The sequence below is a fragment of the Rhinolophus hipposideros genome, assembly GCF_964194185.1.
Source record: "Rhinolophus hipposideros genome assembly, chromosome: 9".
NCBI lineage: Eukaryota > Metazoa > Chordata > Mammalia > Chiroptera > Rhinolophidae > Rhinolophus > Rhinolophus hipposideros.
This window is the reverse complement of record NC_138055.1, coordinates 87,806,553-87,820,189: the sequence shown is the minus strand read 5'-3', so window position 1 is coordinate 87,820,189 and position 13,637 is coordinate 87,806,553. Positions and strand designations below refer to the sequence as shown.

General features: G+C 47.5%; 1 protein-coding gene across 1 annotated transcript in view; it reads right to left on the bottom strand.

Annotated features, from left to right (window-relative positions):
* Window positions 1-13,637, bottom strand: part of CRACR2A (calcium release activated channel regulator 2A) — a 132,659-nt gene that overhangs the window by 46,330 nt on the left and 72,692 nt on the right. The window contains exons 7-8 of the mRNA XM_081058768.1: window positions 3,662-3,752; window positions 244-339 (exon numbers count right to left, since the gene is read on the bottom strand). Of these exons, the coding sequence (XP_080914894.1) occupies window positions 244-339; window positions 3,662-3,752 (187 nt within the window). The remainder of the gene's footprint in view (window positions 1-243; window positions 340-3,661; window positions 3,753-13,637) is intronic.

The window sequence follows — 13,637 nt, the reverse complement described above, 5'->3', positions numbered from 1 at the left end:
AATGTCTGCAGATACTTCAAGGGAAAATTCTTAGCAACTTTTCAAGTTAAACACCTGGCATTGGAGAAGCCAAGGCTTTATCTTGGGATCATCTGTGATTTCATGCTATCTTTGTACAGCTAAATGGTTCTTCTCAGATTAAGGGGAAAAAAAAAAGTCCTCAGTAAAAGGCAGGGAAAGTGAGTAAGAGCCAAAGAGGACGCAGCGTGGGCCAGGCATCTGAGGACACTGACGAAAGCATACCCGCTTCTGCTTCTGGATGAGCTGCTCCAGCTCCCGCTCCTTAGATAACAGCTTGTGTTCCAGCTTCTGACTGCGGGCCTGGAACCTCTCCGTGTCCTGCCAAGCCAGAAAGAGGGCGTGTGAGGCCTAAATCACCTGGATGAAGATGTTGTTTCCACCTTGAACTTGCCCAACAGCAGGGCCCACCGGTCCTTTTGGCGTTTGTGGCCCTTCCCACAACCTTCCAGGGCCTCAGTGACCTGCCTACCCAGTTGGTGAGGTCCAATGAGGAAAAAGGACAAGTACTCAGTACGGCATGACCGGTGACCGTGCACAGCCCCCAGAGAGAGTCAGTGTCAGTTAATGGGGGGTACCAAACAGGGGGAACAGGACAAGGGCCTGAGATCCCATGTCAGGATCAGTCTCCTCATCTGTAAATTGGGGTTGGATTCTCCTTCCAACTGGGATAATCTGTTCCACATTGGGCACTGTCATCTGATCCCTTAACCAGCCCTCGCTCTGGAAACACAGGGAATCACCTCTTGCGGGTCTGGGTCCTCACTGTACCCACCATGACTGAGGTTTCCCAGGCCCCAGACCTGGGCTTCCCACTCAGGGACGCGGAGGCGCTGATGATGCAGGTATGAAAGGACCTGGTTGTGGGATAAAGAGGAAAGCGTGTGGGTTGTCAGGATGCCTGACACTCTCAACAGAGCCTGGCGTGCTGTCGGGTCCCGAACTGGGCATCAGTTGGCTTGGGTTCCAGCTCTGGCCTTGCCCACTCACCTGCTGCATTCTTCTAGACCAGGGTGCCTTTGTTCACAGAATAGAAACAAAAATACCCATGCTACCTACTGCTCTCCACTTGCCTGAAGGAAGAACAGAGGTGCAAACCGTGTAGGAAGAGAAGAAACCATTATAACCTCATGTAACTCACTACAGGAGCCGCCGGGTTTCCCCTGACATGGACCGACTCCTTCCCAATGAGGACAGCCCTGGGAGACAGCCCTAGAGGGGCAGCCCTGCCCGGGCTGGGAGGCTGGGCAGGCCGGGGCAGCAGCAGAGTGGGGAGGCACGGCGCCCTCGGGGCAGAGGCCTTTGCAAGGCTCAGGGTAGTTCCTGGACTCATCACCTGTGACGTCTCCTGGTTCCTCTGCTCATTTCCGGGTAGGTAACTGCAGCTCAGAGCCTGTGATTGTCCTCATCGGAACCACACACTATGGCAGAGGCAGCCCTGATGAGGCGGTTTCTCCTCCCAACCTTTGGTTACAGGAAACGTGCTTCACTGAGCTTTCTGCTGCTCACAGAGCAGGCACCTGGCGGACACTGCCAGGGATATGAGCAGCTCCAGGACCCCCACACAGAGGCTGCCACCCCCACAACGGGCCTGTGCCATGTCACCCCCTCCCCCGTCTGCACAGAGCTTTCAGGGGTCTATTATCCTGGAGCCATATTTCCCTCATGGTCAAACTAACTGCTAAACACAGAGCCAGAATCCAAACCCTGGCCACAGGCTCCAGCCTTTTCCACGCTGTCATAAACTGTAACTCCACGGTCCTCACGCTGTGGCCAGGACAAAGCCTGTCACCCAAAGGCTTAGCAGCATGGCCAAGCACACGGCAACCGTTTCCATGTTTATGCAAACAGCATACATCTAAGCACTGAGCCTGAAAGCCATCTGGTATTGAGAAGGGGGAAGCAGGGAGCAGAGGGCGTCGGGAAAGGGTCCAGCAGCACGGTCAGGTCGCCTTCTGTGGCACTAACTGGTCCTTGAATTTTCCCTCTGACCTCTTCCTACTTCCAATCCCCAGGCCTTGTCCCACCTTTCGCTTCTGGAAGCATGCCCCTTTCTTTAGCCAGGACCTTTGACCTGCAGTCATGGGCCAGGCAGAGGGGACCCCAGAGCTCAGCCTCTCTGTGCAGGTCATTTGGGGTAAAGGAAGCAGCTCTCCCACGGCAGGGGAAAATGCTGCTGTTCTCAAAAGGCTATTTTAGTGTCTGCTAGAAGAAGAATGTGTGAGTTCTGTCTGCCATATACTCATTCACGATGCTGAAGGTCAGGGAGCAGCCAGAATATTGTAAATCTCTAAAACAGAACAGGAGGGTAGGGGTGGGGGAGGTCGGGAAATTCTGACAAGTCTCCAGAGGGCTCTAGTTGAAGAACAGGGACGGCTTTTTCTGGAAAGCATCCAGACTCCCTCTCAGTTTGAATGACATCTGTGATAATAAATGGTGCTATAGTGTGAATAATCGAAGAGGCCTACAATTAAAAATTGGTTCAAACCAACCTGCATTAAGGAGGGAAGTGGTTGTGACAGCAGCCCTGGCTCAGTGCTGAGGGGCAGGGGACGATGTGGTCTCTATGTTGTGGCCCCCAAAACCTATATGCTGAAACCTAACCCCCAGGGTAACGACATGAGGTGATTAATGCCCTTATAAAAGCAACCCCGCAGAGCACGCTTCCCTCCTCCAGCATGAGAGGAGTCAGCAGTCGGCAGCCAGAACACAGCCCTCACCAGAACGGCACCCTCTTCCAGCCTCCAGAATGGTCCAAAGTAAATGTCTGCTGTTTCTAAGCCACCCAGCTTGTGGTATTTTTGTAATAGCAGCCCAAACTGACAAGACAGGAGGCCAAAGTCTTTCTGCTGAGAACCCACCAAGGAGATAATCCAAAAATGGATAACAGAGAGTTTCTTGTAGCTTTGTTTTATGAGTGTGTTCCAAAAGGACCCTGCTCAGAAAAGGAGAAGATTTCGCCGGTTCTGACTTCCGAAGACAAACAGCAGAGCTTGGTAGGAGGCTAAGTACCAGACGGGGAACAGGAGATATGAATTAAAATTTCTCCCATGCTCTTGGAGGACGGTGGGATTTGATTTGTCTTGGGTACTAAATATCTTAGGTGTCTAGAGAAAAAACGGGATGTATAGCCTCTAATGATGGTCCCCAGGGGGAGCTGTTGGGCATCGAGAGGCATGGGCTGGTGTACTTGGGTGGGCCTGCCATTTAGGTCTGGGGACCAGCCAATGTCAGACCCAGTCTTCAGGATGCTTTCACTGGTAAAGCACGCACCTTCCTCCTTTCGTTCATTTATTTGTTTACTTGTTCATTTATTCATTGATTCAACTATTGAACACCTACTATGTTCCAGGCATGGTCAAGGTGCTGAAAACACACTAGTAAGTAAAAGACAAAGATTGCTGCTCTTGTGGAGCTTACAAGTTAGGAGGAGGAGACAGACCACAATCAATAAAAATAAACAAGGACATTACATATCATGGTTGAAGGTGACTAGTGCCTCGAAATGAATAAATAAAGCAGAGAAAGAGGGGGTCAACAGTACCATGGGTGAGGCACTGCAATCTTAAATTGGGGGAGGTAGTCAGAGTCTGTGAGATTTCATCCCGTCCCGCAGAGCCTTGCCTCAGGATGGGACTCTCACCTTTAGCAGAAACTGCTCCTTCTCACTTTTGATTTGCTGTTCCATCTCCTCATAGAGATGCTGGATTTCTTCATCATAAGCAGCAATTTTCCTGCAGAGAGGGCAAAAGGAGAGTTTGCTGAGGTCTACACTGAATTCTGTTATCCCACAGAAGCATGTCCTGGAGGAGGGCACCAGAACCCCACCGGGAGCTGTGGGTGGTGGGGTGACGTGGTGATAGTCAGGTCAGCCAGGGGTGCAGGACCAGTTCCTCAGGATTAGCTGACTGCAGAGGCCAGTGGGACTTCTCCTCCTCCTATCTCCTGGCCATCACTGCCCAGTGACCCACTCCCAGAAGCCTCCCTGGCGCCATCTTCCTTTACTCCGCTTTATGTCAACACCAAGCCCGTGGCCTCTGCTATACTCACCTTCCCTTCTGCCCACTGGAGGGAAGGTGACCCTTTTGCTTGTAGGCAACATAAAGTTGTGTAGGCTTCTTTTCTGTTTGGCTTCTTGGTTTGTCTTGTTTCTACTCTGGATGCGTTTTCTCTACCTGGCCATATCAGCACTGTCTGAATTGCACTATCAGGGGGCTCTCTTAAAATTGTGTGCTTAAGTTTGTGTGATCCACATTTCTCACAAGATCTCGCAAGATTAAATGACAATGACAACCACCACCATCACACCGCCTGCAAAGGAAGGGGCCACACCTGTCCAGGTGCTCGTGCCCTCTAGGAATGGGGCCAAAGGCAAACAGTACGAGAAGGGCAAGGTTGGTCAAAGGCTGGTGTGATGATGAGATGGCCACACCCCCCCTCAGCATCATCTCCCGATATGGAAGAGCCTCACAGGACGGGAAGGAAGTTCCTGGGCTCTGGGCTCCTATACCAAGAAGACAAAAGTGGCTGTGGGGACAAGGTTGGGAGATCACCCTGGGGTGGTTCCTTCTTCTTTCCCAGTAATAGGTCCTCCTTCAAATGCCCCCCACCCCAATTCAAACAGGAAGGATGAGGTATTATTAGCATTCGACCCGGGATAGGAAGTCAGCACACTAACGCACTAACATTCCCAGGGACTGCCTTTTTATGCCTTTTCTCTGACTTGCAGGAAAGACCCTCTTCCTCACTCTCCACCCTCTTCTTCTCCTGTTAAGGGGACTCCAGGCTCCAGGAACAGGCTGATGTCACAGCTTTCAAGGTCTGTTCTGAGCACGTAACACACATATATCCTGCAAATTTTGGCACTTACATTTCTAAACTCAAATGACAGCAAGCCCCCTCCACCCTTTACTCAAGTAAGGAGACTTAAATAATTTGGGAAATGGCCCTGGCTCTCGGTTCTAAGAGGTCCTGAGGAGATTTCTGAAGAAAACATCAAGGATGGGCATGTATTTATTTCCCTGAGCCTTTCAACATTTTAACTCCTACCTCCCTGTGTCCCTATGTCCTCTTGGGACTCTAATCCAGTGCCAGCTGCCCCTGCTGCCCGAAGCTGTACCACAGCCCTCTCTCCGCACCTTCTCACTTGCTCCCTGTGGGGGAACATTTACACCACACACACAGACAGAGCGATGACTGGCATCCTTCCAATGCTACAGAAACCACAAAACTGACCCAGACACAGGACTGGTGTGAGTCTCCAAGGTCAAGGTCACTCAGTCAGCGCGCCAGCCTCGGAGCTCCCTTTCTTAGCTGTAGCCCCAGAAGCAGAAACCCGACTTGGCAGTGAGTACAGCAATGGCTCCAGCATGTACTCGGCAAAAGGGGACAGCTCTGCAAGGCTTCCATGCTCTGGAGCCCTGGGTTTATCACTGTGTTCCATCGCGGGCGTAACAAAGGTCTTTTGGGCTAAGAGTAAGAAATCTGCTCTCGGAAAGGACAGATGGTTTGGAATGTTCCGTTTGTTCTTAGCTAAGCCATAACAATTACAAGAAAATCTTGGAGAGAAATAAGGAGCAAAGGCACCTGCTGTTAAACAGGGACACCTCAGGGATAGAAATGGATACAGTTTGAAAGAACTTTCAGAAAGAAGGATGGTCTTCCCTTGGACCCTGGAATTAGCTTTCTGTGCTTGAAGAAATTCAGATGCTAAATGGGAAATGGTGTCAAGAAAAACTTGAGATAGTGATTGCAACTGTATAAATACTGGAGAACCAATAAAGGGAGATGAAAGCAACTTAAAAATTCATGTGGCTCTGTAAAAGCAAACTAATTACAGTCATTCATATAAGCTGTTCACCATTTATGCCTAAAAACTATACAGGGCATTCATTCTATACTATCACTAAATGTGTTACACTAACTTTGCTCTAAGTTGTACTTGATTAAATTAATAAACTCTATGAATTTCGTGCTCACATGTCAGTTTGCTAGCCATGAAGTAATTTTGCAAGCTGCTAGAAAAAGAAATGGAGGAAAAGCAGACATGGTCTCTGAAAGTTGTGTACTTCCAGCCCTCACTTGCAAAGGCTGGGTCCACTGCAAAGAAGCACTGGGCGTCCAGCTGGGCATCAGTGATCATGGGCCCAACCAGACTCATACATGGAACCAAGCCCTGGAAATGCGTTGGAATAAAGCTGGCCTCCTGGGAGACTGCCCACACCTGAATGACTTCAGAGGATGAGAGCGACTCATGACCAGCCTGGATCAGACACATGAGCCCCAGGAATGGGGAACATTAAGGTGCCGTTCACACCATTCACATCACTAAAACCAGCTCAGGAGTCAGAGCCCTGAGTTGGGATCCCAGAACCAGTTCATTTCCTCCCTGTGACCTTGGGCAAGGTCTCTGACCTTAGATCCTGGCATTGCCATGATGAATGACAAACACGAGAGCGGGTGTGGAAAGCATTTGGAACTCCACAGCCCTAAATAAATGTAGGGATTGTTTATTACGGTAGTTACTATGATGGGCTTCAGAAGGCAGGGGAAGAAGTTTCCCCTTCAAGGATAAAAGAGCTGCTGGGTTTGGAAAGGGTCACAGGCAATCAGGAAGATGAAGAACAGAAAGCGTAGTCAATAAAAACTGCTGTCAGACCAATAGGGTAAAGACAAGGCTGTGAGAGCAGGAGCTGCAGAGCCCAAAGCCTGCATCTGCAGGGAGCTCTGCAGTGGCTGTGAGAGCAAAGATGGTGAGAGACACTATGAAAAGATCTGTACATATCGTGTGTGTAATTCCAGCCAGGCACACCACACCCTGTCATCAAAGGAAACAAGCAACCAATTATGTCTGCTTAGTATATACATTTTTGTTGCCACAATTCCTAAAACCACTCTTATTGCCTCACGTACACAAACACAGATGTTGAGTCGTCGCCATGAAGGTTTCCCCATTTATTCCAATCCTCACTGACCCTGCTTCTCCGAACTCTTAGGACACCATGTCTTTATCTGACATTTAATTTTAAAGTCCTGAACAACTGTTCCATTTGGGTTTATGCTGTCTCAACTAGGTCTTAAACAGTCAGATATTTATATCACCCACAGGACCTGGACTCAAAATGTTAATGCTAAAAATCTGTAAGAAATCAATGTAAGACGTTGGACACAAAACTCAGAAGCCCAAGCAACATAGTGGGGGAACACCAGATTCCAAGGGAATTGAAGAATTTCAGGTTTGTCTGCTTCAACCACCTATTTTTCCAATGGTAAAATCCTTGCCACAATCTCCCTACCACGTATTAAAACAAACTAGGCTAGAACCTGTCCAGTGATAGAAAATTTGCTAGATCTCTAAGCAGCTCTTTCATCTTAGAATATCCTGGCTCACAGAAATATGTCTTTCTATGACCTTATCCCCGCTCTGCATAAAAACCTTTCATATATTTGAAACAGCATTAAGACTTCAAGGAGTAGGCTTGTGTTCCAGCCATGCCTCTCCGCTTCCTCTAACCATGTCTCACGTGGAGTGTTGTTTTGTTTTGTTTTTGCTTTTGTCACTCCCTCCACCATTGTTTTACTCCTCTCTGAATGGGCTCTAATTTAGCTTTCTCCAGCCCCGGAGCCTCAAGGTGAATGCCCTGTGTATGAAGTCAGAGCAGGATAGGTTACAGCTGAAATACTACCTCTCTGTTCTAGATGCTCACAGTCATTCATGCAGCCTAAGAGCACATAATTTTTCTTAACAGCTACATCACAGGTGATGAATGTTGAACGCATTTGTCAACTAACAGATCTAAACTTTATGGCTGTGTGATTGTTTTTGTTTTCAAGATGACGCTACTGAATCACATGGCTCCCACTTTTTGCTTCTGCCATTGGGTTTTTAGATTTGGGTAAGATTGCAAATGTAATTCTGTTAGATTTCATGTTTGTTAGATTCGATTCATCTCTCTAGCCTGTCACTATCTTAATGGATCCCAACTGGTTGTTCAGTGGACTCAATGACCGTCCAAGTTTTGTTGATATTTTAAATTTTCAATCATAATGTAAGCTAAATAATCTCTAATGTTGGATTTGATTACTTCTTTTATGAGAGTTATTTCGAAGAGTGTTTTTTAAAATAAACAAACTATTAGTTTCCAGCTTTATTATGTCATAAAAAGAGAATATTTACCTTTTGGAATCTATTAACCTTTCCTTTGTAGCCCAAAACACTATCAATTTTTATGTAAGTTTTATGAGAAGCATGTGTATTTTACTGTATGGCACAAAACTCTACATTCATCGCTTAAATTAAGCCTGCTGGTTGATGGCTTCAAATGCTATATATATTTAATGTACTTTTCCCGACTAATGTGTCAAATTGGAGATAGGTTTATTAAAGTCTTCTAAAATTCTTCTAAAGTATTGTTTGTTTTTATCAAATTTTCTTTGTTTTTATAAAAGTTTCTGCCTTATGGATTAGGTTGGTGCAAAAGAAATTGTGGTTTAAAAAGTTAAAAATAGTTGCCAAAACCGCAATTACTTTTGCACCAACCTAATATTTTGCTGCTATGTTGTTTGGTGCATAAAGTCTTATGTCTGTTATATCCTTTTTATGGGTGGAACTCTATACTACAAAATATTGCCCCTTATGTCCCTTATTCATGTCACTGGTAAAAAAAATGTTGAACAACACAAGGACAGCAATCTGTAATAGAGCTCTCTGAGCTATTAATATTAATTAATAACATGTGGGCATAAATAGTAAACCTGCCTTCTATTAGTCATTCTCAAACACCCCCCTCCACACACACTTTCAGGGCAGCATTCAATGATTTCATTCTCTGCTGTCTGTGTCTAGTTATTTTGAGCTACAAGGGGAGGAGGAGAAAGAGAACAGACGAAAGAAAAGGGAAGGAAAGAGACATAAGTTCTCAGGGCGACAGAGGGACAAATGTGTGAAGGAGCCAGCCAGGGTAAATAATAGTCATGAGCACTACTGTTGGTTCTCTGCTTCCTACTTCACTATGATGGCTGGGTGGCTCCTCTGGCATATGTCAGTGCAGTTTAGGTCACAACACCCCTGCTAACAGCCATGACTGCTCAGAGCTCATCAGACCCAGAGCTAGAAGGCCTCAGTTTAAATGCTGGTTCTGATATTTACAAGCTTTATGTCCTTGGACAAGTCGCATTACCTAAGTGAGCCTGAAGTTTTCTGTATCTGGAAAATCAGATGGCATTATGTCCTTAGAAAAGGGTTGTGAGGATTAAATAAGAATATGCATGTGGAAGTGTCTTCCACAATAGGTAGCAGATAGACTGCATTTAATAAATTCTAATTAAATGAATTCTCTGATTCTGCAGAGACCTGTAGACATCATTTTGTGAGTTGCTACTCTACAATTCCTTCAGATTTTAGCCAAGAGGCAAGTAGAAGCTGAAGGGGAATCATGCAGCAGCTTGGTGTACGTGGTATGAAGACCTGTTCAGGAATGGGGATGCGTTAGGAAACAGAAGACACGGGGAAGGACCTAAGCTGGGGTGGCTCAGTAGAGAAGAGTAAATGTGGAAAGAGAGATCCATAATATCACCAACAACATTAAAAAGTATTGATTAAGTCCTTCGTAAGGCAACAATCTGGGTAAAATAATTTAGCCTTAGGGAAGAGTGCACACCAGGAATTTAGCATCTGAAAACACCAAGTCCAATGCTAACGCAGCACAGAGGAAAGAAACAGGCAGGAGCCTCACACCGTGAAGTGACCTCACCCCCCAGTGCCTTGCTGGGTTCCAGCTGGTAGTAATGCTGTGACTGCTGACTGGACAGAAAGTGGAGGGAGCTACCTGCTTGGGTGCTGGGGAGGATGGTGGAGTTGTCAGGGGAAACGTGACGAAAGGCTGAGTCCGGGAAAGGGAGATTTTCAGCCATGAGAGGAAGGAGTAACAATTGTGTCCTGAGAATGCCATATGGGCAGAGATGTATCTGAAAGAATGAGTCCTACTAAAAGCCAGGATACAAAGCGCAAGTCCAACGTAGAGGATGAAATGCCACTGAGAGTGTCTGGCTGTGGCAGACATCCCCTCTCTGAAGGAGGAGCATAAGTGTCTGTGTGTGCACGTGCACGCGAGGGCATGCATGTGTGGGGAAGAGAGGAGGGGTGGGGAAATAGGGATTCTCCTGAAATACAAGGCTTAGGCTCTGAGAGGCCTTTACAGATAATTTACAGGGAACTGGAAAGTGAGATGTAGTTAGCAATAATTAGCCCTGCCAGCCTCCCACGGGGACTGTGAAAATTAATTAACCTTCACAAAGTGCTTTGCACACCGAGAGTTAAGGTACCACACTAGAGTAAAGCATTAATACTCAGTACCACTCGGGTTTCCGCTAATGACACACAGGCCAAGAACTTCCTTCACTAGAATATTGCTTGGTCAAAACATGTTTTTCCCCTGTTTCCTCTCTGTTTTGTCTTTACTTAGGAACAAAATCTGGTCAGATTTTGGAGGGTTTCAGAAAGTCATCTGGTCCACCTCCTATGTTCTAGGCAGGGGTATGCTGAAATCATTCCAGGAAGAAAGTACCTTCTCCCTTCCCTAAATTAAGGTATAGTCTTGACCTTGGATGGAACAAGAGACATTTCTCTGTTTTACATTAATTTCACAAACTTGAACTCAAGGAAGACCTTCAAAACCGGCCACTGGCCTTGGAGAGTAGTCATTCTGATTTCATGTGTTTCTGTGTGGGCAGGAAGTGATCTGATCACCATTTGCTAATTTGCAAAGTCTGGTGAAAGGCAGATGCAAAGGAGAAAGAATCCGCCTTCCCCATCACAGACGATGAGCAGAAAAAGCCCATGTATTCCCATATTCTTTGTTTTGCATGTGAAGAAAATGAGGGTTTGTCAAAGCAGTGAAGCTACCCGCCTGTGGTCACCCAGATTCCCTGGCAGGGGAGTGGAGAAGGATCTGATTCCCAGTCCGATGTCCCATCCACAACAGCACACCGGTGTTCCAAGCATCCTAAGTTTAAAAACTGACAACTCCGTATGTTAGTGTTTAGGATTGTCAGCGATCCAAATTCCATCTGGAGTCTGTCAATTGTGGCGAGAGCAGAAACCAGAGCAAGGAATGGGGCTCCAATGACTGCACTAGAGTGCTGGGCAGGGCCAAGGTCACGGCAGGGGCCTGACTCCTTTTCCTTTGTCTCCCCCACCCCTTCCCCACATGCACTGATCAGAGTGAACACTCTGGATTTGAACCGTCTCAATGAGTCTGCTATTTGTCAGAGAAGAAAATGGAAGCAAGTTCCGCCTCAGCCAGCTTTGTGGTTGAGGTGAGAATGGTATGGAAGAGATTCAGACTCACCACTGCCCCCTGCCATCTTCTCTCAGCCCCTGCAGTCTCTGGACAGCAAGGAGAAACTCTTACAAGAAAAATCTTATTTCGGGTTTTCTTGTACCCCTGAAATCAGTCTCTCTTGGACTCCAATTGTATGTCTCTCTCTCTGCCTCTGTCTCTCTCTCTCTGTCACTCATGCGCACGCACACATGATTCAAGTGGAGCTTAATGAAAGGAAAATAAGCGTTTGTAGAAAATTCTGCAAAGGCTGTGAAGTCGCCAATTGAATTTTCAAGATGGATGGTTTCTTCCTAATTAGATACTGCTGTCTTGTATAAACCAACTTTGCAGCTTTATCCCATCCCATAAAGCAAACCATTTTTCATTAGTCAGGTTTACAAATGATGCTCATGGAGCATGCAGAGCACAAACAGTCCTCACCTTTCCAATTGCTCTCAGGGCGATGGTAACCAGCGTGCTGCCGCCTCACATAATAACACACCAATAAAACACAGGTGCCCAACTACGCCATAGCCTCATCACCTCGAGCCCTCACCGAGAACTTCTTATCCTCTGAGCAGGAGTACAATTACAGACTGGAAGGGCACTCTGGCTGTACCTATGCAGGCTGATACTTTCTGGCAAGACGACCTAGAGCAGCATCTCTCAAAGTGTGCTCTGTGGTCTGTCTGCACATTCTTGGGCCTCTCCCGAAGACATACGGATTTAGATTCTCTGGGGGGAGGGACCTAGGAATCTACCTTTTAATCAAGATTCTCTGCTCATTCTGAAGCAAGCTAGCATTCGATAACCACGCAGCTAAGGCCCTTCCTTCACAGGTGGCACATAGGGCCACCTGTCATATATATGATGCTTTATTTGCTTGTATAGCCAAGGAAATGCTGACCTCCCCAAAGATTCCCAGGTCCCCAAACTCCACATCACAGAACACCAATTCTCAGGCTTGTGTTGGGGGACCAGGGATCATAGTCGGGCATAGTAAGACACATTATCTCCTGGCTGGACACGGTCCTAGAGCCCGGGGAAATCACTCTGGATGGTGGCTGGGCAGGGGCTACAACGTGAGGGCCCACACGCTCCCAAGAAACTACCTGAGGCCCGACTCAATTGGACAAGGAAGGACTGCACGTGAGGAACTGATTCCAATGAGGGCATGGAGAGTGTTGCCAAGTTTGTCAAGGCCAAGTGTGCTCCCCTGGTGATGAGGGACCGGTGGCCTGGGGGACCTGCCCCCGGGGGGACCTGCCCAGACCGTGGAGCTGCAGGGGACTGAGCCGGGGCAGGCTTTGATCTACAAAGCACATTTCCCCCCAGAGCTCAAAGCACACCCCAGACACAGCCTAATTCACCCTTACCCCCAGCCTGGGGGTTAGATCCTTGTTAAGAACCCTGTCAGGTCAACTTATCCAGCAGATTCCAATTCTGGTCAAAAACCAAAATCCCTCAGAATATTTTATAAATGCAGACTTCGAGCCCCGATCCCAGACCAAGTGCATTGGGCCCTCCCGGGTGGGGCCTCAGCACCTGCCAGTAATTCTGGTGAAAAGTCCAGACCGACTGCTGCCTCCAGACAGCACAGTTGTATATCTGGAGAGCTCAAGCTTTTTTCCAGGAAAAGGTCATTAGGGAGGATGCTTTCCATGGCAAAGAAATTCCTAATTCTGATGGCCAGAAGTTCTTCCGAAGTCCAAACTCCATCCCTCACGCTAACTGTAAAGTTCTCTGAGCTTCTGCACAGTGGACACAGAGGACAGTGACGCAGTGGTACAGTAACTCCCACTTCCTGAAGAGAAGTGGCAGCACGATGGGAATACACCTCACTCGGGAAGTTCAGCAGAGGAACTGGGCTTTAACCTGAGGTTCCTGCATTTGACCATGTCCCCCACCTCACACCACGGGGCTGTGGCTACTTCCCAGTGGCCTCGCTATAGAAGCAAACACTGTATCCAGGATTCTGACTCAAATCTGAGATTTCCTCAACCTCTGTCCCAAAGAACAAGGGGTAGGAGATCAAACACTCCCAGACTTGCCTCTTCCCTGATCCCAATATGCAGGTTAAAAAAAAAAAAATCCACGGCAGGGAGGTAAGGAAGGACCAGTTATTTCTGACAATGTCCCAGAGGCTGGGTCATCAAGAGCCTTCCCCAAGCACTTGACCCGGCTGCATCGTCCTACCTTTCAGAACCTGGAGGTGAACCTGGAGAGGGAAATGGGGTGGGCCTGCTGCATTTCCTGCAGCAATGCTGTAAACCCTGAGGGGCAGGGTCCAGCCTGGGG